Source organism: Orcinus orca, chromosome 2 (genome assembly GCF_937001465.1).
Source record: "Orcinus orca chromosome 2, mOrcOrc1.1, whole genome shotgun sequence".
NCBI classification, from domain to species: Eukaryota; Metazoa; Chordata; class Mammalia; order Artiodactyla; family Delphinidae; genus Orcinus; species Orcinus orca.
Window position 1 is genome coordinate 114,565,678 of NC_064560.1, and position 17,467 is coordinate 114,583,144.

Sequence of the window (17,467 nt, forward strand, 5' to 3'; positions counted from 1 at the left end):
AAGGTAGCATTCCCTCAGAGTTCCTATAAAGGATTAAGATTAAATTACAGAGTTTCTGATTTGCTATTTATTTTACTATGTTGAACCAGTTTTTCAAATTATAAAACAACTCAGCAATATATCATGGTACAGGAAATGTAAACCAAATCTTTTACCTTTTGGATTCAGGAGGCTGTCTCTTCTTTATCATTTCACGGAGTCTTGCAGCTGACTGCAAAATACACAAAACATACACATGTAAAAAAACACTATCTTATAACTACATAGCTTACCTTCTAAAATATTAGGTATCTGCTACTGTTTCCACACTAAACCAAGATCTATATGGCAACTAAAGAACCGTGAGATATGATACCTGTTCTTCTAGTAGACGTGAGGCAAATACACTATCAATAATAAAGACAAGTATATAATACTATCTAATGTACTGACATTCTGATACCTTGGACCAAGTTGCTAACAAGTTTACATCATTAAACATTAAACATTTATCAAATATACTACAAATTTAAAAGTTTAAATTCTACTACAGGCAATCCTACTTTGGTGTTTTCCAGAAAAGTTGCAGGTTATACTTCCACAAATCAAATCAGAATTTCTGTTAACTAAAATCAAAATCAGGGATACTTTTGTCTAAATTATGAATTTTCAACTGTTAGTGACTCAACAATTTAGTCCCTTATATTAACTCACCCTCCCTCCCCTCAAGATGCAAATACACACTGAATATTTAGGAATCTGGTATTCAGAGAAACCAAATAGTTATTTAATAAAGCCAAGGATTTAATGTATTTTGGGGGAAAACATCACACACCCTCCTAAACAGCTATTCTCTCATACATAGAAATTTTACCCCAGTGTGAAGACCTTCAGTGTAAATTATACCTTTAGTAATAATGATTATAAAACATTAGCATACTTCTGGCCACTTATCCTTAAAGTTTCCTATACAAAGCATACTCCCATATATTCTTTTTTTTTTTTTTTTTTTTTTGGCCTTGCCACACTGCATAAGGGATCTTAGTTCCCTGACCAGGGATTGAACCTGCACCCCCTGCAATGGAAGCTCGGAATCTTAACCATGGGACTTCCAGGAAAGTTCTCGCATCTATTCTTAAAGTTTAAAAAAAAAGCCGTCCTCTCTCTCCTCTACCACACATCCCTTAACCCATCCCTCCCACTTCACCTTTAACCTTTAGTTAAAGCAACCTATTGGAACATACCCTGTTTCTTTGAATCCAAGACAACTATTCATAAGACACCATTATCTTATGTACTACCAAAAAAAGGGTGAGGGGAAGCTGCCAGTTATAGTTTTAATATGCCAATTTCAAAAAAAAATGTCTTGGAATCAATAAAATATGGTAACCTCTTTCTATTAAGTGAAAATCTTGCTCCTAGCTTTACCCTCCCTCATTTAACACTATGAAACCTGATACTATGAGTATTTTATCAACCTACTGACAAGAGGAATAGTATCTCAGTTTTAATTAGAAACTCCACACAAACCTCAGACAACTGAAGAGAAGCAAAAAAGTTTGCATTTTCTGATATGTTCTTCAGTCTCTTCTTTTCGTATGGTGACAATCCTGAAAAATCATCCTATGAAATTAAACCAAAAAGATTCTGTTACTTTATATAATCCATAGCAGAAGTGCCTCGCAAAACTAGTTGTTGCATTCTCCACATGTATATTTTCCTTCGAATTGCACCTACTCTAATTATTTTATGTTATCTTACCAAACAGGACATAATCTTTGCTGCATTGAATATTGAGATAAAGAGTCTGAGTTTGGGATAATCACAGAATATATGTATGGCTTCCCAATTAAATAACAAGTGATCTGATGTCAGAAGTCAGGTAGTGTAACCTAATAGCACATTACTTCCTACTGGCCGTTAATTGTACTATTTCTCAAAGTTATCTTTTTATTAAACAAAACAAGAAAAAACTCAATAACAGAAATTTTAAAATTCATTGAAATGGTTAAAGAAATTCAGAAAAGAGAACAAAGAAAGAGAAACACATGGGCAAAAAAGACAACTTTGAACTAGAAAATCTTGGAGGTCCAATATCCAACTAATAGTTGTAGGGGGAAAAAAGGAGCAGAGAAAATCATTAGAGAAATAATACAAGAAAATTTCTCAAAACTGAAGAAATGAGTTACCAGATTAAAAGGGCCTGACATGTATGCAACACAATGAATGAAAAAAGACTCAAGCCTAGGCACATCATCACAAAATTTCTCAGTTCCTGAGATGGGTGAGTTAAGAGAAGATCCCAAAAGCTTGCAGAGGGAAAAATAGACCACAAAGAACCAAGAATCACAATGATACTAACTTCTCAATATTGAGGAAGCTAGAAAACAATGGAAGAATGTGTTAAAAATGATAAGGAAAAATTAAATTATTTTCAACTTACAATTCTAAATCCAGTTAAGCCAGCAATCAAATAAAAAGCATAAAGACTTTTTCAGACATGCAAACTATCTTTCATACACCTGTTTTCAGGAAGTTACTATAAGCTGCACTTCATCAAAATGAGATAATAAACCAAGAAAGAGAAAGACAGGATCCAGGCTACAGAAGCTCCAACACAGGACAGATAAAAGATAAAAGAAATTTAAAGGAAAGCAGTAAAAAGAAGGCCAAGAAAGAGTAAAACAGTCCAGAAAGAAGTAGGAAGATGGAGGGCCCCAGAAAATATTTCATGAATAAAATATATATATACACATGAAGCCATTAGAATTATATGATTTACATTGAGAGAAATTTTGCAACTCAGGTAAAGCTTGGACTATACGTAATAAGGATCTGGGAAGGGAAAACATGGGGTGGGGGGAGAAGGGGACAGCACACATGTGTAAACTTCACTTTCCATAGTAAGTCAATAGATAATGTGGGGGAGAAAAGCTAAAATGGCTTAAAGTGCAATTTGTCTGTTGAGCAGCAACCACAAATAGAGAGGTATGTGACAGAAAATTGTTGGCTGTTTTGATTTGTTCCTGTGTATACATGTGTGTACATATGGAATTACCTCTATGTAAGATACATATACACACACACGTGGAATTATATGATGTAAACACATATGCACATGCATCAATTTGACCAAAATAAAGATTTTTCTCACACACACATAAAATAACAGTGGCAGCAAAGGTTATTTTGACATTGCCTTTAAAATTGCTTCTCAGAGAAAAACATCACCACCATCATCATCAAGAACTTCCTAAGAATCTATTTCAAAATGGTGCATTTGGAGATCAAAGAAACAAATTTAAATGATTCTACTTACCACAGGAAAAATTAAGAAAATTAACGAAAATCATCAGACATTTTTTTGAGGTATGTGTAATTCAAACTATTCTCACCCATTATGCACCCCTCAAAAACTTGCAACATCAAACACTGAGCAAAGAATATCAGACAAAGTGGGCTCTCAAAGTAAATATATTATAGAAAATAGATATCTTTTTAATTCCATTATCTTGACACTTGAGAAGTTACTGCATCTATAAAACAGGAAAAGAAATGCTATCTTTAAAAAAACGAAAGAAGGAAAATAACTTGAATTAAAAATATGCTTGGGGGCTTCCCTGGTGGCGCAGTGGTTGAGAGTCCGCCTGCCGATGCAGGGGACACGGGTTCGTGCCCCGGTCCAGGAAGATCCCACATGCCGTGGAGTGGCTGGCCCCGTGAGCCATGGCCGCTAAGCCCGTGCATCCGGAGCCTGTGCTCCACAACGGGAGAGGCCACAACAGTGAGAGGCCCGCGTACCACAAATGCTTCATGCCAAAAATTTACAAACTGTATAAAAACAAATACAACATTCTCCAAATGACAGAACTGTAGAGATGGAAAACAAATTAGTGGTTGCCAGGGGTTAAGGATGGTGAGAGGGAGGGCAGTGGGCATAACTATAAAGGGGTAGCCTAACAGAGATCTTTGTAGAGATGGAGTATTTCTGTATCATGATTGTGGTGGTGGCTACATGAATCTATACATGTGATAAAATGATACAGAACTATACACACACCTTATACCAATATGAATTTCCTGGTTTTGATATTGCAATGTAGTTATTTAAGATGTACTCATTGGGGGAGTTCCCTGATGGCCAAGTGCTTAGGACTCTGCACTCTCACTGCCAAGGGCCCGGTTCAATCAAAAAACAAACAAGATGTCCTCATTGGGAAAAACTGGGTGAAGAATACATGAGACCTCTCTGTACTACTTTTGCAAATTGCTATGAATCTGTAATCACTTTGAAATAAAATTTTTTAAAAATATACATTTCTCAGCTAACATCATACTTAATGGTGAAAAACTGAAAGATTTTCCCCTAAACTTCGGAACAAGATAAATATGTCTGCTCTCGCCACTTCTGTTAAACATTGTACTGGAAGTTCTAGCAAGGACAATTAGACAAAAAAGGAAATAAAAGACATCCAGATTGGAAAGGAAGAAATATAACTATCTTTATTGCCAATGACATAATCTTATACGTAGAAAATCCTAAAGAATCCACACAAAAAAATTAGAATAAATGACTTCAGCAAAGTTGTAAGATACAAGATCAACATATAAAAATAAGTTGTATTTCTATAATTATCAATGAACAGTCAGAAAATGAAATTAAGGAAACAATACCATTCATAATAGCATCAAAAAGAAAAATATACTTTGACACAAATTTAACCAAAGAAGTGCAAGGCTTGTACACAGAAAATTACAAAATATTGAAGGAAATTAAAGATCTAAGTAAATGGAAAGACATCTCATGTTCATAGATTGAAAAACTTAATATTGTTAAAATGGCAATACTTCCCAAATTGACCTACAGATTCAGTGCAATATCTGTCAAAATTCTAAATGTCATTTTTGCAGAAATGGATAAGCTGATCCTAAAATTCATATGGCAATGCAAGGGACACAGAATGGCCAAACAATCTTGAAAAAGAAGAACCAAGTTAAAAGACTCACACTTCCTGATTTCAAAACTTAACTACAAAGCTACAGTAGTTAAAACAGTGTGGAACTGGCATAAGGATAGGCAGATAGATCAACTAAATAAAACTGAGTCTAGAAATAAACTTATATACCTATGGTGAATTTGTTTTCAATAAGGAAGTCCAGACCATTCAACGTGAAAGAAGAGTCTTGACAACAAATGGTTCTAGGACAAAAAGATATCCATATGCAAAAGTATGAATTTGGACCCCATCTCATATCATATACAAAAATTAACTCAAAATCGATCAAAGACCTAAATTTAACAGCTAAAGCTATAAAATTCTCAGAAGGAAATATAGGTGTAAGTCTTCATAACCCTGGCGTAGGCAATGGTTTCTTAGATATGACACCAAAGCACCAGCAACAAAAGAAAAAATAAACTGACCTTGAATTAAAATTTTTAAATGAAATTTAAATTTAAAACATTTGTATGTCAAAGGACATTATCAAGAAAGTGAAAAGAAAGTCCCAGAATGAGAGAAAATATTTGCAAATAATATATCTAATAAGGACCTAGTGTCCAGAATACATAAAGAACTCTTACAATTCAACAAGAAAAAGACAACTTAGGGGCTTCCCTGGTGGCGCAGTGGTTGAGAGTCCGCCTGCCGATGCAGGGGACACGGGTTTGTGCCCTGGTCCGGGAAGATCCCACATGCTGCAGAGCGGCTGGGCCCGTAAGCCATGGCCGCTGAGTCTGCGCGTCCGGAGCCTGTGCTCCACAACGGGAGAGGCCACAACAGTGAGAGGCCCACATACCGCAAAAAAAAAAAAAAAAAAAAAAAAAAGGACAACTTAGAGGAGACCTTCAAGATGGCGGAGGAGTAAGACATGGAGATCACCTTCCTCCCCACAAATACATCAGAAATACATCTACATGTGGAACAACTCCTACAGAACACCTACTGAACGCTGCCAGAAGACCTCAGACTTCCCAAAAGGCAAGAAACTCCCCACGCACCTGGGTACGGCAACAAAGAAAAACAGAGACAAAAGAATAGGGACAGGTCCTGCACCTCTGGGAGGGAGCTGCGAAGGAGGAAAAGTTTCCACACACTAGGAAGGGCAAAGCGGAGAGATTTCCGCACAGAGGATTGGTGCCGACCAGCACTCACCAGTCTGAGAGGATTCTCTGCTCACCTGTTGGGGTGGGTGGGGACTGGGAGCTGAGGCTCAGGCTTCGGAGGTCAGATCCCAGGGAGAGGACTAGAGTTGGCCATGTGAACACAGCCTGAAGGGGGATAATGCGCCACAACTAGCCGGGAGAGAGTCCAGGAAAAAGTCTGGACCTGCCTAGAGGCAAGAGACCACTGTTTTGGGGTACGAGGAGAGGGGATTCAGAACACCACTTAAACAAGCTCCAGAGACAGATGCAAGCCACGCCTTTCAGCGTGGTCACCAGAGATGGGCATGAAACACTAAGACTGCTGCCACAGCCACCAAGAAGCCTGTGTACAAGCACAGGTCACTATCCACACCTTCCCTCCCGGGAGCCTGTGCAGCCCGCCACTGCCAGGGTCCCGTGATGCAGGGACAACTTCCCAGGAGAACACACAGCACACCTCATGCTGTTGCAATGACATGCTGGCTTCTGCCACCACAGGCTCGCCGCACATTCCATACCCCTCCCTCCCCCCCCCGGCCTGAGTGAGCCAGAGCCCCCTAATCAGCTGCTACTTTAACGCCGTCCTATCTGAGCGAAGAACAGACCCCCTCAGGTGACCGACACGCAGAGGCAGGGCCAAATCCAAAGATGAACCGCAGGAGCTGTATGAACAAAGAAGAGAAAGGGAAATTTCTCCCAGCAGCCTCAGGAGCAGCGGATTAAATCTCCACAACTTGATGTACCCTGTATCTGTGGAATACCTGAATAGACAACGAATCAACCCAAAATTGAGGCAGTGGATTTTGGGAGCAACTGTAGACTTAGAGTTTGCTTTCTGCATCTAATTTGTTTCTGGTTTCATGTTTATCTTAGTTTAGTATTTAGAGTTAATTGTCATTAGTAGATTTCTTTATTAATTTGGTTGCTCTCTTCCTCCTTTTTATATATATATATAGATTTTTTTTCCTTTTTCTCTTTTTGTGAGTGTGTACGTGTATGCTTCTTTCTGTGATTTTGTCTGTACAGCTTTGCTTTTACCATTTGTCCTACTGTTCTGTCTGTCCGTTTTTGTTTTCGTTTTTTAAGTAGTTTTTAGTGCTTGCTATCATTGGTGGATTTGTTTATTGGTTTGGTTGCTCTCTTCTTTCTTTCTTTTTTTATTATTTTTTCATTTTTTATTTTTAATAATTATTTTTTTATCTTAAGAACTCTATTTATTATTTTTTCTTTCTTTCTTTCATTTTTTTCTCGCTTTTCTTCTGAGCCATGTGGCTAACAGGGTCTTGGTGCTCCAGCTGGGTATCAAGCCTATGCCTCTGAGGTGGGAGATCAGAGCTCAGGATGTTGGTCCACCAGAGACCTCCCAGCTCCATGTAATATCAAATGGCAAAAGCTCTCCCAGAGATCTCCATCTCAACGCTAAGACCCAGCTCTACTCAACAACCAGCAAGCTACAGTGCTGGACACCCTATGCCAAACAACTAACAGGACAGGAACACAACCCCACCCGCTAGCAGAGAGGCTGCCTAAAATCATAATAAGGTCACAGACACCCCAAAACACACCACTGGACATGGTCTTGCACACCAGAAAGACAAGATCCAGCCTCATCCACCAGAACACAGGCACTAGTCCCCTCCACCAGGAAGCCTTCACAACCCACTGAACCAACCTTGGCCACTAGGGGCAAACACCAAAAACAACGGGAACTACAAACATGCAGCCTGCGAAAAGGAGACCCCAAACACAGTAAGTTAAGCAAAATGGGAAGACAGAGAAATACACAGCAGATGAAAGAGCAACATAAAAACCCACCAGGCCAAACAAATGAAGAGGAAATAGGCAGTCTACCTGAAAAAGAATTCTGAGTAATGATAGTAAAGATGATCGAAAAACTTGGAAATAGAATGCAGAAAATAAAGAAACGTTTAACAAGGACCTAGAAGAACTAAAGAGCAAACAAACAATGATGAACACAATAAATGAAATCAAAAATTCTCTAGAAGGAATCAACAGCAGAATAACTGAGGCAGAAGAACGGATAAGTGACCTGGAAGATAAAATAGTGGAAATAACCACTGCAGAGCAGAATAAAGAAAAAAGAATGAAAAGAATTGAGGACAGTCTCAGAGACCTCTGGGACAACATAAACACACCAACATTCAAATAATAGGGGTCCCAGAAGAAGAAGAGTAAAAGAAAGGGACTGAGAAAATATTTGAAGAGATTATAGTTGAAAACTTCTCTAATATGGGAGAGGAAATAGTCAATCGAGTCCAGGAATCACAGAGAGTCCCATACAGGATAAATCCAAGGAGAAACATGCCGAGACACACATTAATCAAACTAACAAAAATTAAACTCAAAGAAAAAATATTAAAAGCAACAAGGGAAAAGCAACAAATAACCTACAACGGAATCCCCATAACCTTCCAAGAAACAAAAGCCCAGGACTAGATGGCTTCACAGGAGAATTCTATCAAACATTTAGAGAAGAGCTAACACCTATCCTTCTCAAACTGTTCCAAAATATAGCAGAGGGAGGAACATTCCCAAACTCATTCTACAAGGCCACCATCACCCTGATGCCAAAACCAGACAAAGATGTCATTAAGAAAGAAAACTACAGGCCAATATCACTGATGAACACAGATGCAAAAATCCTCAACACACTACTAGCAAACAGAATCCAACAGCACATTAAAAGGATCATACACCATGATCAAGTGGGGTTTATCCCAGGAATGCAAGGATTCTTCAGTATACGCAAATCAATCGATGTGATACACTATAATAACAAATGGAAGAATAAAAACCATACGATCATCACAATAGCTGCAGAAAAGGCTTACAACAAAATTCAACACCCATTTATGATAAAAACCCTCCAGAAAGTAGGCACAGAGGGAACTTACCTCAACGTAATAAAGGCCATATATGACAAACCCACAGCCAACATTGTCCTCAATGGTGGAAAACTGAAACCATTTCCACTAAGATCAAGAATAAGACAAGGTTGCCCACTCTCACCACTATTGTTCAACATAGTTTTGGAAGTTTTAGCCAGAGCAATCAGAGAAGAAAAAGAAATAAAAGGAATCCAAATCGGTAAAGAAGAAGTAAAACTGTCACCGTTTGCCGATGACGTGATACTATACACAGAGAATCCTAAAGATGCTACCAGAAAACTACTAGAGCTAATCAATGAATTTGGTAAAGTAGCAGGATACAAAATTAACGCACAGAAATCTCTTGAATTCCTACACACTAATGATGAAAAATCTGAAAGTGAAATTAAGGAAACACCCCCATTTACCAGTGCAACAAAAAAAATAAAATATCTAGGAATAAACCTACCTAAGTAGACAAAAGACCTGTATGCAGAAAACTATAAGACACTGATGAAAGAAATTAAAGATGATACAAATAGATGGAGATGTATACCATGCTCTTGGATTGGAAGAATCAACATTATGAAAATGACTATACTACCCAGAGCAATCTACAGATTCAGTTCAATCCCTATCAAACCACCACTGGCATTTTTCACAGAACTAGAACAAAAAATTTCACAATTTGTATGGAAACACAAAAGACCCGAAAGCCAAAGCAATATTGAGAAAGAAAAATGGAGGTGGAGGAATCAGGCTCCTGGACTTCAGACTATACTACAAAGCTACAGTAATCAAGACAGTATGGTACTGGCACAAAAACAGAAGTATAGATCAATGCAACAGGATAGAAAGCCCAGAGATAAACCCATGCACATATGGTCACCTTATTTTTGATAAAGGAGGCAAGAGTATACAAGACAGCCTCTTCAATAAGCGGTGCTGGGAAAACTGTACAGCTATATGTAAAAGAAAGAAATTAGAACACTCCCTAATACCATACACAAAAATAAACTCAAAATGGATTAAAGACCTAAATGTAAGGCCAGACACTATAAAACTCTTAGAGGAAAACAAAGGCAGAACATTCTATGACATAAATTACAGCAAGATCCTTTTTGACCCACCTCCTAGAGAAATGGAAATAAAAATAAACAAATGGGACCTAATGAAACTTAAAAGCTTTTGCACAGCAAAGGAAACCATAAACAAGACGAAAAGACAACCCTCAGAATGGAAGAAAGTATTTGCAAATGAAGCAACTGACAAAGGATTAATCTCCAAAATATACAAGCAGCTCATGCACCTCAATATAAAAAAAACAACCCAATCCAAAAATGGGCTGAAGACCTAAATAGACATTTCTCCAAAGAAGATACACAGATTGCCAACAAACACATGAAAGAATGCTCAACATCAGTAATCATTAGAGAAATGCAAATCAAAACTACAACGAGGTATCACCTCACACCAGTCAGAATGGCCATCATCAAAAAATCTACAAACAATAAATGCTAGAGAGGGTGTGGAGAAAAGGGAACCCTCTTGCACTGTTGGTGGGAATGTAAATTGATACAGCCACTATGGAGAAGAGTATGGAGGTTCCTTAAAAAACTAAAAATAGGCCTTCCCTGGTGGCACAGTGGTTGAGAGTCTGCCTGCCGATGCAGGGGACACGGGTTCGTGTCCCGGTCCGGGACGATCCCACATGCCGCAGAACGGCTGGGCCCGTGAGCCATGGCCACTGAGCCTGCGCGTCCGGAGCCTGTGCTCCGCAACGGGAGAGGCCACAACAGTGAGAGGCCTGCGTACCGCAAACAAACAAACAAACAATTAAGGACATTAGGTTAAGTGAAATAAGTCACAAAAAGACAAATACTATATGATTCCACTTATATGAGGTACTTATAACAATCAAATTCACAGAGACAGAAAGTAGAATGGTAGTTTTCACAGGCCGAAAGGAGGTAGGGGAATGGGGAGTTATTTAATGGGTATAGAGCTTCAGTTTTACAAGATGAAGAATTCTGGACATTCGTTTTACATCTATGTAAATGTACATAACACTACTGAAACTGTACACTTAAAAATGGTAAAGATGGTAAATTATACATTGTGTATTTTACCTCAATTAAAAATTTTAATTTTTAAAAAAGACAATAATAAGTATTGTTGAGGGTATAGAGAAATTGGATTTTTCATAGTGGTTATGTAAAAATGGTGCAGTCACTTTGGCAAACAATTTGACAATTCCTCAAAAAGTTAAACACAGTTACCATTTGACCCAGCAATTTCACTCCAAGGTATATACCAAGAGAATGGAAAACATCACACAAAATCTCACAAGTTAATGCTCATGGCAGCATTATTCTTAAGAGCAAAAAAGTGAAAGCAACCCAAATGTCCATCAACTGATGAATGCATAAACAAAATGTGGTATATCCATACAATGGAATATTATTCAGCCATAAAAAGGAATAAGTACCAATACATGCTACATGAATGAATGATGAAAACATGGTAAGTGAAGCCAGACCAAAAAAGCCATATATTGTATAATTCCATTTATATGAAATGTCCAGAACAGGCAAATCTATAGACAGAAAGTAGATTAGTGGTTTCCAGGGCTGAGGGAGGGAGGAATAGGGTTTGTAGTCACTGCTAACAGGTATGTGGTTTCTTTTTGGAGTGATGAAAATTTCTGAAATTGGATAGTCGTGATGGCTGCACAGCCTTATGTATGTATACTAAAAAACACTGAATTACACAATTTAGTAAATTTTATGTTATGTGAATTCTATCTTAATAAAAAAATAAATATATGCTTGATGACAGAAACTAGATATTCACATAGTCTTAAAGTATCTTCCTCAAAGTATTTAGTAATTACAAAGGGAAAAATAGTAAGTTTACATTAGAGAATCCTGGCAGACACCACCTTAGCTAAATGATCAAGGTCAACATCACCAGTAAAATACCAACATCATGTACACCCTTATATGATGCACTGAGGAGGGCACTTTCATTTCTGTGGTATGCTTCCCCAAAATGCAAAATCTTACTCTAATCATGAGAAAACAGCAGATAAACCCAAATTGAGGGAAATTATACAAAATAACTGCCCAGCACTATTCAAAAGTGTCAAGGTCATGAAAGATTGAGAAACTGTTTCCAGATCTACAGAGACATGACAACTAAATCCACTGTATGATCCTGGACTTGATACTGGAAGAGGAAAAGGATATTAGTTGGAAAACTGGTGAAATCCTAATAAATTCTGTACGTTAGTTAACAGCACTGTACCAAGGTTAATTTCTTAGTTCGATAAACATTCTATGCTATGTATGATATTAACAAAAACTGAAGATGGGTGAAAGATATAGGAGAATTGTCTTTACTATTTTTGCAGCTCTTCTGTAAGTGTAAAATTTTCTCAAATTTTTTTAAAACTGTTCAGAAATGCTTCATGACATTAAAATATTTAATAGAAGGACTGAGAGATGAAATTTAGCAACCTTCCCAGAAAAGGAGAATAAAATTCTAGACTTACAGGCACTTGTCTTTGATGTGACAGAAGCCATCCTTCACCTGAGAACAAATAAGCTTATAAACTAAATACTTTTCCTAGAGCATGGTACCACAAAGCCTTAACCATTTTACCCCAAAAAGATAATTATCGAAAGGGAAGAGAACAAAAGAATGAAATGTTCTATAAAAGATGTGAGCTCGGGCTTCCCTTGTGGTGCAGTGGTTAAGAATCCAACTGCCAATGCAGGGGACATGGGTTTGAGCCCTGGTCCAGGAATATCCCACATGCCGCAGAGCACCTGGGCCCATGCGTCACGGCTGCTGGGCCTGTGCTCTGGAGCCGGCGAGGCACAACTACTGAAGCCTGAGCACCTAGAGCCCGTGCTCCGCAACGGGAGAAACCACCGCAATGAGAGGCCAGCGTACCACAACGAGGAGGGGCCCCTGCTCACCACAGCTGGAAAGGGGCCGCGCGCATCAGCGAAGACCCAATGCAGCCAAAAATAAATAATAAATAAATTTATTTTTTTAAAAAAAAAGATGTGAGCTCTTTCAGCTTGTCCTAAGAAAATATATGCTGAGCATTTATGACTCTGACTATCTCCAGTCCTACCTCATGTTCTAATTTCTGACCCTGTTTACCTTACATCAAAATAAAATCTGTTTTATATTAGCCTCATATACTCAGAATCTTACAGTTCAAGAGGCCAAAGAGATAATCAAATCCACTGGTTCTCAAAGTGCAGTCCTGGACCGTTGTCTCTAGGAAACCATTTTAGACATGCAAATTCTATACCCACTTCAAAACTTCTGAATCAGAAACTGGTGGTGGAGCCCTGCACAAGAGTTTTAACAAGCCTCCCAGGTAATTCTGATATAGGCTAAAGTTTGAGAACCACCAATCTTATCCAATTTCCTCACAGTAGAAGTGATCTGCTTAAAGGTACAAGGTTTCTTAGAAGCGGCCATGACTAAAACCCAGGCTTCCAACCCCCAGTCCAACGCATTTATGACTTAGCCCACCCTGTCCCACCACAGGTCCTAGTTCATTACAACACCGCCTCAATTATCCCATCTCCCTTTCCCTACCATCATTTTCTGTTCTAGTTCCATCAACTTTTCATCATGTGGTAGGGTTTTACCTTGTCTTGCATAAAATTTGTCACTTTAAATGAAGTACAACACTCCCGGCAGGCAATAGAAGCCAAAAGAATTAGATGCTTAATTCCTTAAACTGATGGAACTATTATTTTAAATAGAATTAGTGTTTCTCATGTATCTTCTCTACTCCATCACTTGTCTCCTTTACATAATTAAAGGAAATATTCAGCACATGAATGCAATCAATTAATGGTGATTTTCCTAACCTGACATGGAGTCATTCAAATGCTATATGTCCCACAACTCAGCTTCTTCTGGTACACTGTGCATAAATATGTAAAGGTGAGCATGACACCAGAAAGTAGAAGTAAGCTCAAAAATAAATGCAATAAGCTGAGAGGAAGAAAAAGGGAAGCAGAGTGAAGATTAAGTCAATCCCCTCTTTCACAAATCGAAACCAAGAGTAAAATTAACCCAAGGAAGTTATGTTATACATTTAAAGAATAAAATTTCAGTTAAACATAAATTAGATGACAAAATAATCTGTTTGAGCTAATGAGACCCTTGATAACCTTAGCTTATCAGAACTTAAAAACATATTTTTAAATATGAAAAATTTGAATAAGCTAGTAATTAAATTCTTACCATGCCTGGTGTGGTACCTTCATCACTGTCTCCATCCTGGCTGCTTTCTGTATCAGCACTGAGAATCACTGTATCTGAAGTGCTCTTGTATTGCCACTTGTTACTTTCAGCATGAACATCTAAGGATGATTTTTGCAGAGTGGATTCTGCCTTGGAAGATGTGGCTTCCATCTTTGGGGTTAAAATCCTTCTGCAAGTTTTCTTTATTTCAGCCTTCTTACATTTCTTACATGCCACTTCATTGTTAGAATTCTTATCTAATAGGGATTTGGAGCGCTTAAGTTGATCTGGCTTGTAGCTACTGAGTGAAAAGGGAACAAGATACACCTTAGCTGTTTTTCCTAAAACTGTAGTCTGTACCGGTCTCAGAGACACATAAGCGATGTTTTGGTTTTCCTTATATTCATTCACCTATTCAGGTCAATAAAGGAAAACAGAGAGTATTAAAATTCCAGGTTTTAAGCCTTTTCTTACAGATCTGCATAAATAAATCTAATTCCTATTTCATAATGACAACACAAAGCCAAACTGATAGCCTGTAAGGAAACCTTTTTCCCTCCAAAATCTAGATACCTAATTCATTAACCTGAATAGAATTATTTATTATACTGGACACATTTCTTACCCATGAGTCGGCCAGACCAATAATAAAAATGACGACAGGGGCTTCCCTGGTGGCGCAGTGGTTGGGAGTCCGCCTGCCGATGCAGGGGATACGGGTTCGTGCCCCGGTCCGGGAGGATCCCACATGCCGCGGAGCGGCTGGGCCCGTGCGCCATGGCCGCTGAGCCTGCGCGTCCGGAGCCTGTGCTCCGCAGCGGGAGAGGCCACAACAGTGAGAGGCCCGCGTACCGCAAAAAAAAAAAAAAAAAAAAAATGACGACAATTTGTAACTGAGGAGACTGAGTAACTGGAATTGTTTCAAGAGTGGGAAACTGACCATAACGACTGCAAAAGCAAATGCAGGCTTCCGGACCCCAGCCAGACACTATTTTGGGGGTTATTGATAAGCATCTTCCTCAATGCTGAAGGTCTACTTTCCAGAGGAAAACCAGGACAGGCATCCCCGCTTATCTTTTAAAGCAACACCCCCAAAAACCCGTTAAACTGAGAGATGCCCCAAGGAGCAGGAAAGTTTTAGAGTCAGGAGGTGCCGGGTGGCAAGTCCTCCCATCCTCCTCGGCCTATGCCCGGCACACCCCTCACGAAGACTGAGGCAGGAACACACCCGAAAGGGACAAGCCTTTTCTCCCATTCACCTGGAGTCGCTGTCTGGAGCCCACCTTCTCCTCGGCCTCCGCGCGCGACCCAGACATCCTCCCTCCGCTTAGCAGCTGGCGTCTTCCCGCCAAGATTGCGGCGGGAGGCGGGGATGGGTGGAGGTGGGAGGGGCGGGGAGGGGTCCGGGGAGGGGGAGGCCAGGGCGGCGCAGGAGGGTTCCGATCCCAGCCGGTGGGAGGGGGAGAGAGCACTGGGCGTTACATTAGTCTCTTAAAGAGGCAAGGTTGCCAGCCTCACCCCAAACTCAAATTCCTCAGGGAATAGAAAGGACCGAATCGACATTTTTACCTTGGATCCCGGTGATTTTGATACTGCTGATGCCAGTATCTCACTTTGAAAAACACCTGCGCCTCTCCTAAGGAAAAACCACCTTGCCTAGCAACGTGAGCCTGGAAAAGACTCAGGAGCACTTAAATACCGTATGAAATAGAGAGGAAATGAAATCAATATATATGCAGCCTTTACCTCAGCCCCTAGTTCCTTGTAATCCCACCACCAGAAAATTATGCCCAATGGCCACCGTATCTTCTTCCTAGGAATAGAAGCATTTTGATTTTTTTTTTCAAGAGCTGATAACTTAAGCTGGTTTAAACTTCACCCACCAGTTAACTAAGTTGGTTTAAACTTCGCCCACCAGTTAACTAAGATTTAGTGATGACCTTACAAAGCCCAAAGACTGGGGAAATGTTTTAAATAACTTTTGTATCACAAAGCAGCATAAATAAGATTTCAGGGCACTGTATTTCTTATAGTTACTGCCATATTAAACTTTTTTTTTTTCCCTATTTTCTGGGTTGCCGCGAGCAGAAAAAATTGCCTTCCCAACAGATTTACTCCCTCTGGATAGCATAGTTTTGGAGCTGATGAATTTATAACAAATTTCTATCTACTCTTTTACAGTCCTTTTCTTTATAGCTCAAAACTGCTCCCTTGATTGGTTACTTGAGTTATCCACTGTTCCTTGATCGAGACTTGCCCAATTTCATTTCTTCTCCCAGCTGAGGCCCAATTTTAGGATACAGGTGAAATAATTTGAGAACTAATCCTATTAACAGCACCTTTAAAGCCCTTCAGGAACTTGCACACTCCTTGACTCAAAAATTACTGATAAAATCAAACTTTTCATAGTGTCTGATATATACCATGTTATTTCTGGACTTCAAGACTTTGCTCAGGCTGTCCCTTCTCTCCCCACCACAGCAGTTATAAAACCCTTTCTACAGTGACTGTGTTCTGACTACCAATTAGTCTATGTTTTTTAACACAACCCAACTAGTAAATTGGGATTTCAGTTACTCTTCTATAAGCCCTTGAAGACTTACTAAATGAAATTCAAGTTCCTGGAGGAAACAAGCCTTTCAACAATATTCCATACTCCTTAGAGAAAGCTAAGCGTGGTGCTTAATAATTACTTAGGGACTTTTATATACAAACATTTCAGCCAGGAATATGTTTTAATAGGCAGTCTCCAGAAACGGAAAGAACTGTAAAGCCTAAGAGTGTTCGGATTTCAGGCACTGTTCTAAGCCGCCTGGGGGATTTTTTTTTTCTTGCCACTTGCCCTCACGTGACCAAAAAATACCTCACTACAACCCGCTCAGCCTCATCAACTGAGCTAATCAGGTGCTATTAACAGGATTTCTATTCCGATTAAACGCTAACTCTGAGCTTTCAACAACCTGGACAAACCGCCCTTCACTATCTCCTCAGTTTCTTATCCCTCACTACCCGATTTTCCTTGGCTTCAAACCAACTCTAACGAGCGAAACCTTTCACTCAGCCTTTCCTCGCCGCAGGGTCTCAACAGCAAAGCCCAGCGGAAGCAACTTCCCGCCAGAAAGTGCGTCCAAATACTGCGAGACTGAGGAGGCCAGGGCGGCCTATGAACATGCGCAGTAAC

The 17,467-nt window shown here is 39.3% G+C and overlaps 1 protein-coding gene across 15 annotated transcripts in view; it reads right to left on the reverse strand.

Moving 5' to 3' along the window:
- The window catches only part of WDR76 (WD repeat domain 76), an 81,549-nt gene extending 64,127 nt beyond the window's left edge, over positions 1-17,422 (reverse strand). For 6 of the 15 annotated variants that reach the window (XR_007475892.1, XR_007475891.1, XR_007475893.1 and 3 more), the window contains exons 1-4: positions 14,912-15,485; positions 14,287-14,697; positions 1,510-1,602; positions 156-211 (exon numbers count right to left, since the gene is read on the reverse strand). Coding sequence is in view for 3 of the 15 variants with exons in the window: in XM_049706643.1 (XP_049562600.1) it covers positions 156-211; positions 1,510-1,602; positions 14,287-14,697; positions 14,912-15,229 (878 nt within the window). In the remaining 12 variants the exon portion in view is untranslated. Of the gene's footprint in view, positions 1-155; positions 212-1,509; positions 1,603-14,286; positions 14,698-14,911; positions 15,491-15,545; positions 15,628-15,855 lie in introns of those variants that run through there. The other 9 variants (XR_007475895.1, XR_007475894.1, XR_007475900.1 and 6 more) reach the window with 8 other exon arrangements.
- Between the last annotated feature and the right edge of the window lie 45 nt (positions 17,423-17,467).